Source organism: Panthera leo, chromosome D4 (genome assembly GCF_018350215.1).
Source record: "Panthera leo isolate Ple1 chromosome D4, P.leo_Ple1_pat1.1, whole genome shotgun sequence".
In the NCBI taxonomy this organism is placed as follows: Eukaryota; Metazoa; Chordata; class Mammalia; order Carnivora; family Felidae; genus Panthera; species Panthera leo.
The window spans coordinates 66,725,674-66,741,729 of NC_056691.1; the positions used below are offsets into that span (position 1 = coordinate 66,725,674).

Genomic DNA, 16,056 nt, shown 5'->3' on the forward strand with positions numbered 1-16,056 from the left:
GTAAATAAATAGGCTTGGAATTTCTTAAGTAAATTGCTGTATATTTATGTATTCCAAAGCAGACACCCAGATGTGTCTTTGGAGTCAAGAACAAATTATTTAATTTCTCTTTAATGCTCTATTCAGATGAATCAAGTTATTTTCTTTTTCTTTTTCAAAAAAATTTTTTTTAATGCTTTTATTTATCTTTGAAGGAGAGAGACAGAGCATGAGCGGGGGAGGAGCAGAGAGAGAGGGAGACACAGAATTTGAAGCAGGCTCCAGGATCTAAGCTGTCAGCACAGAGCCCGATGTGGGGCTCGAACTCATGAACTGTGAGATCATTACCTGAGCTGAAGTCGGATGCTTAACCGACTGAGCCACCCAGGCGCCCCTATTTTCTTTTTCAATTACATCCATACTGGTTATTTATTTTAAGGGTACTTGTGTTTTTTACCTTTGTTATAAGTATTTTTTGACTTAGGAAAGAAGATTAATATTGCTATTAACATTGTTCAAAACCTAGTTTTGTATTCCTTCTATGAGCTTATTGGGAAAATATCACTTGATGCAGATGAGCACTGTAACCTAGTGAAATTTGTTATTAAATCTGTTATTAAATGTCCCACTGTTTAGTGTAATTGTTTGAATGTTTTGTTAAAATATGATGATGTAGGTTCTTTTTTTTTAAGTTTATTTATTTATTTAGAGAGAGAGCATGCACACAAGAGCAAGGGAGGGGCAGAGAGAGATGGAGAGAGAGAATCCCAAGCAGGCTCTGCACTGTCAGTGTGGAGCTTGATGTGGGGCTCGAACTCACGAACCTGTGAAATCATGGCCTGAGCTGAAATCAAGAGTAGGACGCTTAACCGACTGAGCCAGCCAGGTGCCCCCAAAATGTAGGATCTTACTTGAAGGGTATGTTTGGTATGAAATATAAGCAGTAGAATAATAAGACTGTTAATGTTTTTACCTAGATCCTGGTATTTAGGAGATTCTGATTTCTAGATTCTAATTTTTATTTTAAGTTGGGTCATTTTTAAATGATTACCAAGTTATCAAATCAAATACACTCTATTTGATGTAGAATAAGGATGTAGAATATATTAAAAAAAGGTGTGAGAAAAGTGGGAACTTGAGCTATATAATTAGTAAAATATATACTATGTAGGAATTTTATCAAGATAAGATATTTGAATTTGATATTTTCTTGGTCTTTGTGGAGTATGTAGTGAAAACTGCATTAGCACGGTTTTATAATCCATTTTTGTCCATCTAATATTTTAATTTCATGATTTTTCTCTGAACTTGAAGGTAGAAAAAACTTCCTTGAGAAGATAACATTTTAGTGGTTTACATCCCTTGCATTTTGAAAATGAATTTTAAAAATGGATTACTTCTAATGAAATGAATAAAAACATTCTTTTGCTGTAAATCTGTGAATTACTTAATTCTTGAATTTGGAGGTAGATTGTAAGTAGGTTCATCTTTGCATTTGGTAGGACTTGCTATATAAAGGAATTATGAGGGAAATGTATCATACTTTAAAGTACTTTAAAAATATATATACATCACCTTTGCAGAGGATGTTTATGGGATAACCTCAAATATCTGGAACATAGCCAAAAAATTTACAGAAAGCAAAAAGTATCTGAGTCATCAAAATTAGTGTCATAGAGTTCATGGGCAGGAATTAATATTCTTTTTTCATGATAGTTTCTTAGAATCTGGTGACTATTATATACATGGCACTAGTAAATTTTTAGTTTTTTCTTCAGTTTCCTAGCTGTTAACAGAGTCCCCTTCTAGTGGAGTGAAGTAGTTATAAATGACAAGCATAATCATAGCAGCAAGAACTAACAGCCTGAGAGTGAGGAAGAAGATAGGAAAACAGTAAAATATAGACAAAAGTACTCAAAAACAACTTGAACCCAGTTGCATTTAAGTAGGGACGGACGCTTGGGAAAACTGATCAAGTTTGTTTCTTCCAAGTTTCTCTTTCCACTATTTTCTGAGTCCTTTCCCCTTGCTCTCAAAGGCTGCTGTTTTCTCCTTTTTTCCTTTGTCATAACTTTGTTAAAACTTATTCCCAGATGATTGTCAATTGGGAAGGTTCTGATAAATCCAATTGTGGTTTAAACATATTTTTTTAATGTTCCACCTTGCTTTTTATTTTATTATTTTGGTTTTTCAGCACTGTGCAGTATTGCTTAATTGCTTAACCCAATTGGAAATGTGATGAAATAAATTATTTGTCATTGTTTTGTACCTAAAAATCTGAGTTTATTGTCCAAGAAAAATGCTTAACTGAGAGTTGTTTGTGATTATTTTCTTCGTACATCCAAATAGTATCCAAATAATAGTTGGACTCCGAGTCACAAACCAAGTTCACTTTTCTAGTCAGCTGCGTGGACTATAGATAAGCTTGCCTCAAACACCTAATTGCTGACAGAATAGGGAAGATGACTTAAAAGATTAATTATTGGGCTAGCAGTATATTGTTAGATATTTGGGAAAATAAATTCTTTTAAGGTATACTGGTTATGAATATCCCATATTAAAGTGATTAAATCAGATTGATTTGAATAGCTCGTGGGCACAAAAAAATCATAGGCTGAAATCCAGCCCCTGAGTCTTTTTAGACTTTATTATTTTCAAAAAGAGTACTTTAAGTACTAACATTTAAATGATCATGTTGCAGTACCTCAGCAGTACTTGAATATGAAGCTATGCTTTTTACCAGCATTAGGCAATCTGAAAATGAGTGAGTAAAAATGGCACAAATGGAAAAGGATATTGGAACATACTTTCATTAATTTTTTAAAATTTGGCATTACAAATTTGTTTTATTTTCATTAACTTTTTTTAATTGTTAGAGGTTTGCTTGATATGAATATATGAAGAAGGCTCACAAGCAAATGAAATTTGGATCATTTCCTTTATTTCTGGATGGACAAGTAGCCAAAACCCCACCAAACCTGGCTTCTCTGCTAATAGCTGGTCTGCAGAGCATTGCTTGGATCCTTTGGCAAAATTAATATTTCTGTTCCCCCATCCCTAAATTTGGAACTTGAATTCTTCTTGTGAAAAGAGATGAGTCTGTGGGGCAGTTTCTAAGTCACTAACCATCCAGTTCATTATCTTGCCACACATAACCCAATTTGTTAGACTAGAAGGGAGGGAATGGGTACCTGTACATGGAACCTTCAGTGGAATAAAAAGTACAGGGTGGGGTGAAAGGGGAACAGTGTCTTCTGCATTCGATCTTAGACGAAAAGGGAGAATGGATTTTGTGTATTTCCCACTTCAGACTCATAGTAACTCGCCATTGGCATATTGTTCAGTCGGTGTCAGCCTTGACCACTGGGTGGAACAAATAAGGAGAAGGGTAGAAGCTCAGTGTGTTTTCAAGGGAACAGGAGTATTAGCAGAAGTGCTTTCTGTGGGTTGAAGTCAGGAATGCTGAGAGAGGAAAACATCTTTACCAAAAGCGTGAATGTTTCAGTTACGAAGGCAATTTAAAAACAAATATAAATATTTGTTAAGAATGGCCAAACTGTGGGTGCCTGGATGGCTCAGTCAGTCAAGCATCTGACTCTTGATCTCAGCTCAGGTCTTGGTCTCAGGGGTTGTGAGTTCAAGCCCTGCATTGGGCTTCACACTGGGTGTGAAGCCTACTTTAAAAAATTTTTCGAATAGAATAGCCGAAACTGTAATTTTTCACCTTATTTCATTTCTGGGCATTTATGTCTTATGTGCTTAGTCATAGAACAGATGTATGCAGTACTGTATTCAAAATTTATTTCAAGTTATTTACTGTAGCTTTGTGAAGAAGGCTTAAATGATCATATTTTAGTTCTTTTTATAAACAGATAAGGATATGTATCGAAAATATAAAACTTTTAATATATGGTTTCAACTGGTGTGTAGTAGTTTTGTTTTTTATTTTTTTTAAAGCTAGTATTTTTGCTTAAAGGAAAATAGCATCTCTTTTCATTTTCTCTTTCATTCTTTGGAGCCATCTCTTTTTCATTTTCTTGGAGTCCCTTTCATTTCCCAGGTTATTCCCTAATATGGTATTTTTGGGGTGAGGGTAGGAGTCTCAATTATATATTATAAACAGTATTGGGAAAGTATTAAATGTTTGCCCCTTAGTCATTTTCAGATTGTCTCGAGAAAACATTACAAAATTATGTTTCCCAAATCTAATGGGAAAATCTGTTTTATACTAAAACAATGTGAATGAACATATAGACAAGACTTGAAAAGTTTCTTAGTGTTGTGTGGCATTCAGAGTGTTACCAGGAACTCTGTTGGACTCTACTGCAAATCAAAATAAAGATAAATCCTGTCAGGCAAATGCTAGTTTTGAAATCTAGCTTTTGCTAGATTCATCATTTTGACAGCATGAGTGTATTTTTCTCTATTGTTATTCAGAAACAGATATACAGTTGGCCCTTAAACAAGATAGGAGCTATGAGCACCAACCTCCACATAGTTTAAAATCCATGTATGACTTTTTTTTTTAATGTTTTATTTATTTTTGAGACAGAGAGAGACAGAGCATGAACGGGGGAGGGTCAGAGAGAGAGGGAGACACAGAATCTGAAGCAGGCTCCAGGCTCTGAGCTGTCAGCACGGAGCCCGACGCGGGGCTCAAACTCATGGACTGTGAGATCATGACCTGAGCCGAAGTCGGACACTTAACCGACTGAGCCACCCAGGCGCCCCTCCATATGTGACTTTTGACTCACCCAAAACTTAACTACTCATAGCCTACTGTTGACCAGAACCCATACCTATAGCATAGTTGATTAATGTATATTTTGTGTGTTATGTGTATTATATGCTGAATTCTTAAAGTAAGCTAGAGAAAAGAAAATGTTACTAAGAAAATCATAAGGAAAAGAAAACACATTTACAGCACTATGCTGTAAACAACCTATATATAAGTGGGCCATGTAGTTCAAAGCCTGTGTTGTTCAAGGGTCAACTGTATTCTTATTTTTGTTGCTTTTTATTAATGTTCTGATTTTAACTAACTTTTCCCTAGTGGCCTCTTCATTTTAGTCTGTATTTCAGAGAATTCGATTGTTGAAGTGTTTAATTTGGATAATTTTTTAAAAGTTATGTGAAAATAAGATAGCTTAGGATGAACTTTTGGGGTTCGAAGATACTTTAGTGCTCATCACCTTATAGATGAGGTAACTGAATCCTAAACGAGTTAAGTAACTTGTTGGTTCATGTGGTGTGAAACTCAGATCTCTTAAACCTTGGTCTCAGACTGCATATTTTTTACTGATGAATTTCAAAACTTTTGCTGAGTGGAAGAAATTTGAAAATCTCAAATTTTGTTCTTTTTGGGTAAATGATTCATTGAGTACAATAAACAAGATCTAAAATTTTTATTTTATTTCCATTTTAACTGTTTAGAAAATACTATTCAATTAGCTGCTCCACAGTTGAGTTATTTTAGGGTACTTTGTATCTAACATCTTCCTATAAAAATAGAAAAATGAGGATATTAAAAAGAAATACAGAAACAATAAGATCTTAACCTTCAGAGTGCTTGATAAATTCATGGAAGAAAATAGTTTCTGTATGTACTTATAGCAGATTAAAACCAAGAGAGATTGAGAAAGATCTGGTTTAACTTCTTTATATCTAATTGGTAATTATGAAGAACCATTTGCAATTACTCCTATTTATACTCTTATTACAGTTCTATTTAAAGAAGTTTGGTCTCAGGTGATAGATTCCTATAACTGATCAGGATTGTAAGATTTATTTTGAAAACAATTAATTGAGAGGTGGAGGAAGAGATTGGGAGAGAAAGGAGCCATATCTGAAGGCAATAAAGTTAAGTGAAGTGTTGGCAAGGATTTCAATAAAAGATTGAAATAGAAATAGTTATTGAAATTGAAAACAGTGGTATTGAGCAAGGTAATATGGCTAATACTTCTTGAAGGCTTTCTAAAAATATACAGTGCCATTACCCAAAAATCTGAAGATTCACTGAGGCCTATTCATAATTCACTAAGTGGAATTCTGTAGATGCAAATAAATGTGTTAGAGATAGAGCAATGGTAAATTCTGAAATCGTTTGGTACTTGGTAAGCAGAGATGTTTAATTGACAGAATGTGTCACTCTTGAAAGAGGAATCAGGCAGCATAGTAATGTGTGTCTTTTGGATAGATTTCTGCTTTGGGAGAAGAAATTCCAGAAAAAAATTAAACAATTTTCCAATTTAAGATGTTTCTTGAAATTGGGCCCTTTTAGAGAAGTATCTTCAGAATTTGAGACTTTCTCCCCTTTTTTATCACACAGAGTAACTTTTTCAACCCCTTCTGCATTTACACAGTGTATGTACTGTTAAATTTGAACCTAAATGAAAGAGGAAATGCTGAGTCTTCAGTTTGATCACCTGGGTATGTTTATGTGTAAATATACAAGACAATTTTTCCAACATTATTTGGCTTTTCATGTATTCCTTTTCTGGTTTGCCACAAGTAATCTAGTACATTAAATGATAACAAGAAAGCTTTACATGCGTGTGCACATGCATGCACTTGCACAGACACACTAAAAAAACGGCACCGTTACTAAATTAAGTAACTCTAGACACAAAATTGAATCACTATGGTCAGTTTAAAAGACACAGTATTGAGGGCGCCTGGCTGGCTCCATCAGTAGAGCATGCGAATCTTAATCTCAGGCTCGTGAGTTTGAGCCCCACTTTGGGTATAGAGATTACTTTAAAGAAAATTGTTGTAGGGAAATTAAACATATATATTGTATAGTGTTCTTGAAAGATGAAACAAAATCTTAGTTTATTTTTTAAAAAAAGATAGTAATGGTCTTCAGATTGTTGGGTTCTTTGAGAGTGACAGGTAAGTAACATTTCTCTAACCAAGTTCTAAACCAGTTGGGAAATAAGAGAAGACAGTAAAGCTGATAAGCCAAATACCAACAAAACGATACTGGAGAATTTGGCTTATATCAATGGGTAAGCTTTCTAATACTGAATCCTAGAGTTAGTCAGACTTGCCCACCTAGGTATAGTCAATACAAGGCTATCTCAGTTCTGTGTGTGTGTGAGAGAGAGCCTGTTTCTGTCAAACTTCCTGCATAGAGGCAAAGAACAGAATATATGTTCTCAGTAGGCAAGCAAGTTGCCAGAAAGAGGAAAAGTAACTGAGCTACTTATTTCTGGTTTCTCCTTTCAAACTCATCTCAGATTAAGTCCTTTCACCTCACCTGGAGGAAGAAATAAAGGGAGTCTAGGGGTAATGGTAGTGGCACTTATCCATATTTAAAGAAACAAGAGGATTCTCCTCTTTCTCTCCTCTGACATTTATATTAAAATCTTTGGTTTGTAATTCTAGCTGTAATGACAGTGGTTTTTGAAAATCATTGTAATTGACTTTCTTAACATTTCTTGTTCCTAATACCAAGGTAGTATCATGACTTGAGACACATATCAGTGCCACCTAATTGGGTTGTTTCCTGCAGAATGCGGGACTTGGAAAGTCTCTTTAGAAACTTATTAAGGACTAAAATGTCTTTTTGGTTTTAAATTTTTTAAATGTTTATTAATTTTTGAAAGAGAGACAGAACACAAGCAGGGGAGGGACAGAGAGGGAGGGAGACACAGAATCCAAAGCAGGCTCCAGGCTCCGGGCTGTCAGCACAGAGCCCGACGCAGGGCTCAAATCCATGATCTATGAGCTCATGACATGAGCCCAAGTTGGACGTTTAACTGAATAAGCCACCCAAGCACCCCAGGACTAAAATTTCTTGATAAAGGGAAGAGAATGATTAGTATACAGGTCTCACAGTTGATTCTGGTAGTGCTGGTAATGTGTCATATGCTGATGTCCTAAATGTCAGTTCTGGTTTTTTGTGTAGAAAGATATTCAGACCAGAATATTTTGGATGGGTATAAAAATGACCAATACCAAATAAGAACAGTATTAGAACTGAAGAGGAGAGGCAGCAGAAGCATTGCTATATACATCAAATTAGTGTTCAACTAAATTGAATAACTATTAGTATTACCATGTGCCAGGCATTATGCAAGGCCTAGGATTAGAGTGTAGAGCAAAACAGCTATAGTTTACATTGGATGTATTATTGCTAATTATGGTGGTCAGTGTGGGGGAAAAAAAACTTTCGTTAAATATATTACATTCTATGTAAATGTGAAGGGGACAGCAGTTTTTGTGTGTATGTTTCATTGTTTTTCTGTATACTCTATAGCACCAAGTGATAGCTCTTTCTTTCCTAAACTTGTGTTAGCATTCTCAAAAAAAACCTTAAAAAACCCAAACATATCTCATGCAGAGTAGGTTTAAGTTAGCAGCTTCTGTATCATCTCAGGGAAAGACCCTATTGCTACAAGTATTTCTCTGGTTTCTCCTTGTCTGAATTTTTGTCATTACAACTTTACTCTTTTGGATAAAGGATTGTAGAACTGCAGCCCAGTTTTATATGTTAGCAGGCAAGCTCTCAAAATACAAAGTCTTTGCCCAGGGAAGGCATATAGAGAAAACTTGGAACAACCATGATGAAATGGTGAAAGATCACTGAAGAAAAATTGGAGAACAGATTTGACATGTATAAGAAAACCATTAGATTGCATAGAAATGTGTGCCCCATGAAGGAGATTGATTGTTCTAGTTGAAGAGTGTCAGACTGAATGCAAGTGGAGGTGTGCTTTGATAATCTTAAGGTAAGGAAAAACATTTATAGTCATCTGGAATTAGTTTGAAGTGTTAAATTTTCCTCCTTTTAAGGTGACTTATATGGGGTCTGGATTTTTTTTTTTTTTACTATAATTCTAACATCACATTGTGCAAGCTGATATGAACTGTACAGATTTCCTGTAATACATGTTTTGATGACTGTGAAACTAATCTATTCCAGGGTTTGTATCCTAACTTTTCTTGCATGTCACTGCCATTGAAACTTGCATGAAAAACACTAACTGCCTTCTTTCTCTTCTCCCTGATTTACTTCAAGGCTGCCAGACAGATCAAGGATAGGTATGGTATACAACCTACATTTTTATATGTGTCAATATTGAAGTCAGAAATGAAATTCAAGAACAGTTTCTTACTAGACTTTCATTGGTTAAAATAAAAATACCTAATATCCAAGTATAAAAAAAGAAAATGTCTTCTGCATATCTTCTGGAATAAATAATATATCAGCAAGATTAACAAAAATTAGTTGTGGGCAATTATGTACTTCCAAAAGAATTTCATTTCTGGTATAATATAGTTAGTTTTAGTACAGTTCTTTAATTAGCTATGAATGGTTGGGAACCCATTTTGGATAATTAAAAAATACATATTTTCTGGAATGTATTTTTTTGTTCATAAATTTTATAATTATGTCTTATTTTTTGAGAAGTCATAGCATTTTTAATAGTCCTCAAGAGCTAAAGCTCTCCTACTTCACTGCTCTCCTGTTTAACACCTTTGTATTCTCATTCCATCCTGTTCCTGGTGCCATCTCTTTCTGTTTCTCATGCCACTCCTATTTAGTGTGTGGGAAGAGAAAATTAAAATGATGACTTTGTTTTAAGAGGTCTTTCTCATTGGTAGAGACAGGATTAAGAAAGGTAATGTAGTATTGGCTGTAATGAATACACCAGAGGGCTAAAAGAGCTGCTTGCAGTTTTGGATTGGGTTACCACAGAAGGGATGGTTTTGCTCTTCCTGGCTAATCACTACACATTGAATAGTGAGACTATCACTTAAGGTTTATTCCTTTGAGGATTATGAAATTTGCTGAAAGGGGTAGCTCTTCAAAGCACCACTCTGAATCCTAGATTAAATTATTCTTCATCAGATAATTCACAAAATTATTCATCATGGGTTGTGTGAAAACCAGTGTGTCTATTGTTAATCTTGGCTGAAGTCTTCAATTCTGTTTTTCTGATGGCCTATTATTTGACTAGAGGCAAGAGTCACATGCCAGTCTTTAGCACTCTTAGCACAGATGTTAGTTTTTATATATTTTTGGTATATTTTATATCAGGGAGTGATTAAAGACGTGGGTCATTCTTATCAGTCCTGCTTGTGGAAGGGTGATTATGAGAATTTGAAGGTGAGAAGTATTGACTGTACAAAGGAATGGGTGCTAGATAGGTCAGTTTTTTGGATAAGGTAGAATTGGGTTGTATCTGCTGGAATTCGGTACGAGTAATCCATCTTTCAGTGTGGCTAGATCATTCTCTTTAGCCACCTACTCCACTCTCCACTCTGTCTTTCCCTGGTCTCTGATTTTCTGGATTAGAAGTCATTTCCTAATCAGGCTTTTGGCTATCCAAAGACTTTTTATGAGAGCCCTTGCAAGATCTTCTTTTGTTCCTCTCCTAGGAATCTATATGGTTCTGTGCTTCCAAGAATCCTTTTCTTACCCCTTACCTCTTTCTCTGTCCAGATATGTTTGTCAGAATTTAATGCTCATTTTTCATGGCTGAATGCAAAGCTTTAGTGAAGCTTAACTTCTTTGCCCCTCGAAGCCTACTTCTTGGCTTGATTTCATCAGTTTCTGAGTGATATCAGCAGTCAGGGTTCCTTTTCTCTGTCAAAGCACTTTTTTTTTTTTTTTTTTTTTTTTTTTTTTGTCAAAGTCTATACATTATTTATTTTGGCTACCTACAAAATTTTTCCTCACTGCCTGAGAACTTCTGGGTCTTGGGCTTAATGTTTTAAAACTTCATAATGTCCAGGTTTCTCTGATAAAGATATTAGGTGCTCTGTCAGGAAACAAGCTTCTAGAATTCCATCATTGCCATTTATGATATAAAAATAATTTAAATATATAGTCAAAATAAAACAGTTTCTACTGAGGGAAGAAGTGGCATTTTAAGGAAAAGTGTGTACCATACCTGAGCAGGGAATCAAGTATATACAATTGAAATTGAATATTTATCATTTGTTGTGATAGAGGTTATGCAGGAGAAACAGTGGGAGTGACAGTTAAAACTAGCAACTGAAATGAAAAGATAATACACATCAGATCTCTGTAACTTTACAGATCACTAGTATGTACTTCTGGGTGCTTTTAGTAATGTTGTAAGATGATTAGTTGAGGTTTGTTGTGGATTTCTGGTTCTTGAAAGAAAGGGATCTTGAAAGGGTAGGTCACGTTAATTAGGTAGATACTGTGAGGAAATGAAAGTGCTCATGCATATGTTTTGCAGTTATTTTGTCTTTGTAAAAATAAAACTAAGGGGAAATGATCCGTGTATTCAGCTTGTATGATAGGAAGTAAATCAAGAAAATCAAGGTGAATTAAAACAGTCCTGATCACAAGGATCTTGTAGAGAATTATCTAGGATTGTAGATTGTTGGTTTGGGCTTTCAGACACAATGGTCTAAATTTATTCAGTTTAAAAGTAAAAAATTTGTTCAGTCTTTTGAAAGATTATAGCATTGTTGTACATCTGTGTTGATTTATGGAGACTGAAATCTTCATTGACTAGAAAATAAAGGTTATTCTTGTTTTTTAAGTTTTAATAGACCTTTCTAATGTACTTTTGGGGGACATTCTTTTTCTTTGAGGCCATAGTGATTAAAATCAAGTTTTGTAGATAAAGTTTCAGATTTAAATTCCCTAAAATACTTTCGGATATTTTTTTTTGAACAGTTCTCAAAAAGCGTTTAAATAGGTTTAGAAGCATCCAAGTAGGTTCAAACCCATTTATTGATTCAGTAGTCATTTACTAAGTACCTATCTGAATATAGCTCTTTCAGAAGTCTTCAAATCACAAGATACTTGGGGCAGTAAAGAACAAACTAAGTGGGGCACCTGGGTGGCTCAGTCGATTAAGCATCCAATTCTTGATTTTGGCTCATGTCATGATCTCACAGTCACGAGATTGAGCCCCTCTCAGGCTCTTTGCTGGGCATGGATCCCACTTCAGATTCTCTCTCTCTCCCTCTGCCCTTCCCACTCACATGCACACTCTCTACAAAAATAAATAAATAAAAGAACAAAGTAAGACTGAGCCTTTGTTTCTAACTTTTTATTGATATCACCTGAAATTTAAGTATTGAGAACCAATAACTTAAAGTAATGTGTGTGAAATATTCAGCATTGTGCTTGGTATTCAGTGAGTTCCCTTTCCTATAAATTGTATTTCACTATAGCACATTCTTCTTGGTCAATAGATCAGCTGTCATTGTTATTAATAAAATAATTACTTTCCTAGTTAAAAAAAATTTTTTTAACGTTTATTTATTTTTGAGACAGAGAGAGACAGAGCATGAATGGGGGGAGGGTCAGAGAGAGAGGGAGACACAGAATCCGAAGCAGGCTCCAGGTTCTGAGCTGTCAGCACAGAGCCCGACGCGGGGCTCGAACTCACGGACTGCGAGATCACGACCTGAGCCGAAGTCGGCCGCTTAACCAACTGAGCCACCCAGGCGCCCCTACTTTCCTAGTTTTAAAATGAAGTAAACTAACTGAATACAGCATCCGTTTGACATTTTTTATCCCAAAATAACTGAAGATAGCAAGTTTGATACTTCCCATACCACGTATCTCTGGGTAGATTTGGCAGATTTGAATGACTAGGCCTAGTATTCCCTTTGTTCCTCAGCTCTATTTACTTCTCTCAAATTGTGTGCTAGCAGGACATCATCCGTGAATAGTACTTTTGTATCATTCTTTGACCAAAGATGATAAGGGGTGTTACTTTGTTATACTTGTGGAAACTTATTGTAATATAAGAAATTGAAATTTGAGATAAAATGGCAAATTAATAGAATATAAGAATTTCTTTTAATCTCCAGTTTTAATTGACAGAACAATTCCCCCATACTTTGTGTAAAATGAGGTCTGGTATGGCTTCTTTCTTTTTTTGTTTTGTTTTTAATACCATATTCATCTAATAAATGTGTATTGGACTGTTATTTCCATGGCATATGGTTTTACAAGGCTGTTTCTCCTTATATCCTTCCGTTTAGCTGATTTTGATGCATCACAGCAACACCTACTAACATGGTTTTCAAAATTGTGATTTCACTTCTCTCCTTTCTCATCCGTGGCCCATCTTTAGCAGCTGCCAGGTGCACAATATTTGGTCAGTGTACTTTTACTCTTATTTGAGGATACATGGAGTAGTTGTGACTACTAAAGAGAGCATGCAGTTCATGATTTGGCACGTGAGAAGGGGTGAGGTTGGCATCAGGAAGTCAGTGAGATTGAGCGTACAGAGGCTCGGATCCCTGTTGAGTCTGCTAATGATGATTTTATATGGGATATTTTCTCTTGAGATATTTTTATTTGTGTACAATTTTATAAAACTGGCTGGAGGAAAGTTGCTTTAAGTTATATTTGAATGTCTAAAATTAAAAACATTTTACAGTTTTTTATTTAGTTAATTTTCGAAAGACTCTGAGAACAAATTTATTTTTAGCTTTGTTACCTTTGTTATAGTTTCTGATATTACTAAAGTGAAATAACGTCTGTCTTTTCATTTATAAATTAAATATGGTATACTCCCCATTCTTTTATTTTTAAAAGTATATTTTTGTTTACCATAGAGTAACAATGGCTTCAGCCTTTCGCCTTTCTTTGAAACCAAAGGTCAGTGACAACATGACTCATTTAATGGTGGATTTTTCTCAGGAAAGACAGATGCTGCAAACTTTGAAGTTTTTGCCAGGTAAGTGTGTGTTTGTGTGTGTGTGTGTATATATATATATATATATATATATATATATATATATATATATATAATGTAAGGTGGTTTTTTTGGTAATGAACTTTGAAATGTATATATTAAAGAAGTGTAATGTGGAAATTTTTTTCTTCAATCAGCGAAGGAATAATTAAATTTCCTAGTCTTTACTTTTAGAGAATTACTTCCCTGGTAGTAAAAATTCTGTTTTAAGAATCCATCAAAGGGATATTTTTTATTGCTAGTTTGGCAGAGAGAAGCAATAATACCATGATAGTTAACAGTGAGTTTTAGGGCCAGACTTAGATTTGAATCCTGGCTGCCATTTACTTGCTGTGAACCTTGAACAAATTATTTAACTTTGCTTCATTTTTTTCATCTATAAAATGTGATGGTATTCTTCTAGGGTTTGTGTAAGGATTAAATGAATTGAAATCTCTAAATCTCTTGAAAGGAGTACCTGGCACATAGTAAACACTCAGTGCATATTAGCTGTTGTAATTACCAGTATAGTTGTGGTTATTGGCTCAGATGGCATTTTATTTCCAGTAATAACATGTTAACATTGGTTTATTAGATTATTAGTATGAGGATATTTCAGTAGCCAAAACCATTTGAAATTGAGTCTCAAATTATTTTCCACGTATGTGAGAGAGCCAACTAGGGACCTTTTGGCTAGTATTCTCTTTTTAGCTTACATCAAGTGATGGTGTTAGGCTGGTAGCTAAAACAGTTTGGACATGGTGGATTGAAGGAGCAAGTGCTTTTTTACTTACTTACAGGTGCTTTTTACTTACAGGTTCTAGTTAGAACTGACCTTTAGTTTTTGGAGGTTAGCTGAAAAGACAGATTAGTAGTCATGACACTATAATGGAACTAATAAAGGTAGCATAAGTGAAGTACAGTAAAACCTTGGATTGTGAGTAGCTTGTTCTGCTAGTGTTCTGCAAATGAGCAATGATTTCTAATAAATTTTAACTCGATAAATGAGTGATGTCTTGCAATACGAATAGTACATGACCCCAAATGTCACATGATCACAACTGAGCCAATAATTCTTGAAATTCGCCTTGATCTATGGGTGCTATAGATTACAAGCATGTTCCTGGAACAAATTATGCTCACAAGCCAAGGTTTTACTGTATTAACTTGTGTGGGCCAGGTCAGAAGTTCTAAGTAAGTTTATACAAGGAAAAGATGAGAGAAGGAGCCATAGATGTAGAAGAAGAAATGATACTTCAGGATACTACAGGATATCTACCTATAAATTGGCCTTTCAGAATTACTGTTGTCATTCATAGTACTTTTTTTAATTAAAAAAATTTTTTTTAGTTTTTATTTTTGAGAGAGAGAGAGACAGAGCATGAGTTGGGGAGGGTCAGAGAGAGAGAGAGGGAGACACAGAATCCGAAGCAGGCTCCAGGCTCTGAGCTGTCAGCACAGAGCCCGATGAGGGGCTCAGACCCATGAACCATGAAATCGTGACCTGAGCTGAAGTCAGATGCGTAACTGACTGAGCCACCCAGGTGCCCCTACAATTCTTTTATAAACAAGATTTTAAAAATACATAGAAAATATCTTAAATTATTATAATCATTGGATTCAAAGCAAGTTATTCTATTTTGTCAGTAGTGATTTCATCTATATTCTATAGCTGTTTGAAGTAACAGATTAAAAAATATGTGTTGAGAAGTAACAAGTCATTGTTGGTTCTTTATCCTTAGCATGTTCGAATTGCTTTTTGCCAAATAAGATTTTAATAAATCTTGAATACGTCTGTGAAAGAACTTTGAAACGAATTTTTAAATGGAACTTGGAAAAATAGTTACTTTGCATTTATAGGGTATCCTTTCTCGTAGCCTGATTCAATGGAACCATTCAAAAGCAACTTGAAGAAAGCAGTTTGAATGACAAACGTGAATATTGGATTAGTACTAATAAATGAGAAATGAGCCTGTTTTTTTCTTTCAGTTCCTAAAGCTCCAGAGATAGATCCAGTAGAGTGTTTGGTGGCTGACAATTCTGTAACAGTGGCTTGGAGAATGCCAGAAGAAGATAATAAAATTGATCATTTTATACTGGAATATCGGAAAACTAATTTTGACGGACTTCCACGTGTAAAGGATGAGCGATGCTGGGAGATAATTGATAATATTAAGGGTACTGAATATACACTATCAGGTAAAATGACTGCATTTTATGAATTTCTTTCTCAGAAAGTAAATGTAATTGTGAAGAATATTTTGAGTTACTTTAGATATTTTTTTTAAGTTTTATTTCTCTTTTTCAAAGAGAGAGCAAGAGAGCACGCATGAGCTCATGGGAGGGGTGGAGAGGGAATCCCAAGCAGGCCTGTGCCGTTAGCATGGAGTCTGAT

At 35.0% G+C, this 16,056-nt stretch overlaps 1 protein-coding gene across 8 annotated transcripts in view; it reads left to right on the forward strand.

Annotated features, from left to right (window-relative positions):
* The window catches only part of FSD1L (fibronectin type III and SPRY domain containing 1 like), a 78,386-nt gene that overhangs the window by 27,948 nt on the left and 34,382 nt on the right, over positions 1 to 16,056 (forward strand). For all 8 annotated transcript variants that reach the window (XR_006195738.1, XM_042912282.1, XM_042912284.1 and 5 more), the window contains exons 5-7: positions 9,002 to 9,024; positions 13,543 to 13,664; positions 15,651 to 15,860. Coding sequence is in view for 7 of the 8 variants with exons in the window: in XM_042912282.1 (XP_042768216.1) it covers positions 9,002 to 9,024; positions 13,543 to 13,664; positions 15,651 to 15,860 (355 nt within the window). In the remaining variant the exon portion in view is untranslated. The remainder of the gene's footprint in view (positions 1 to 9,001; positions 9,025 to 13,542; positions 13,665 to 15,650; positions 15,861 to 16,056) is intronic.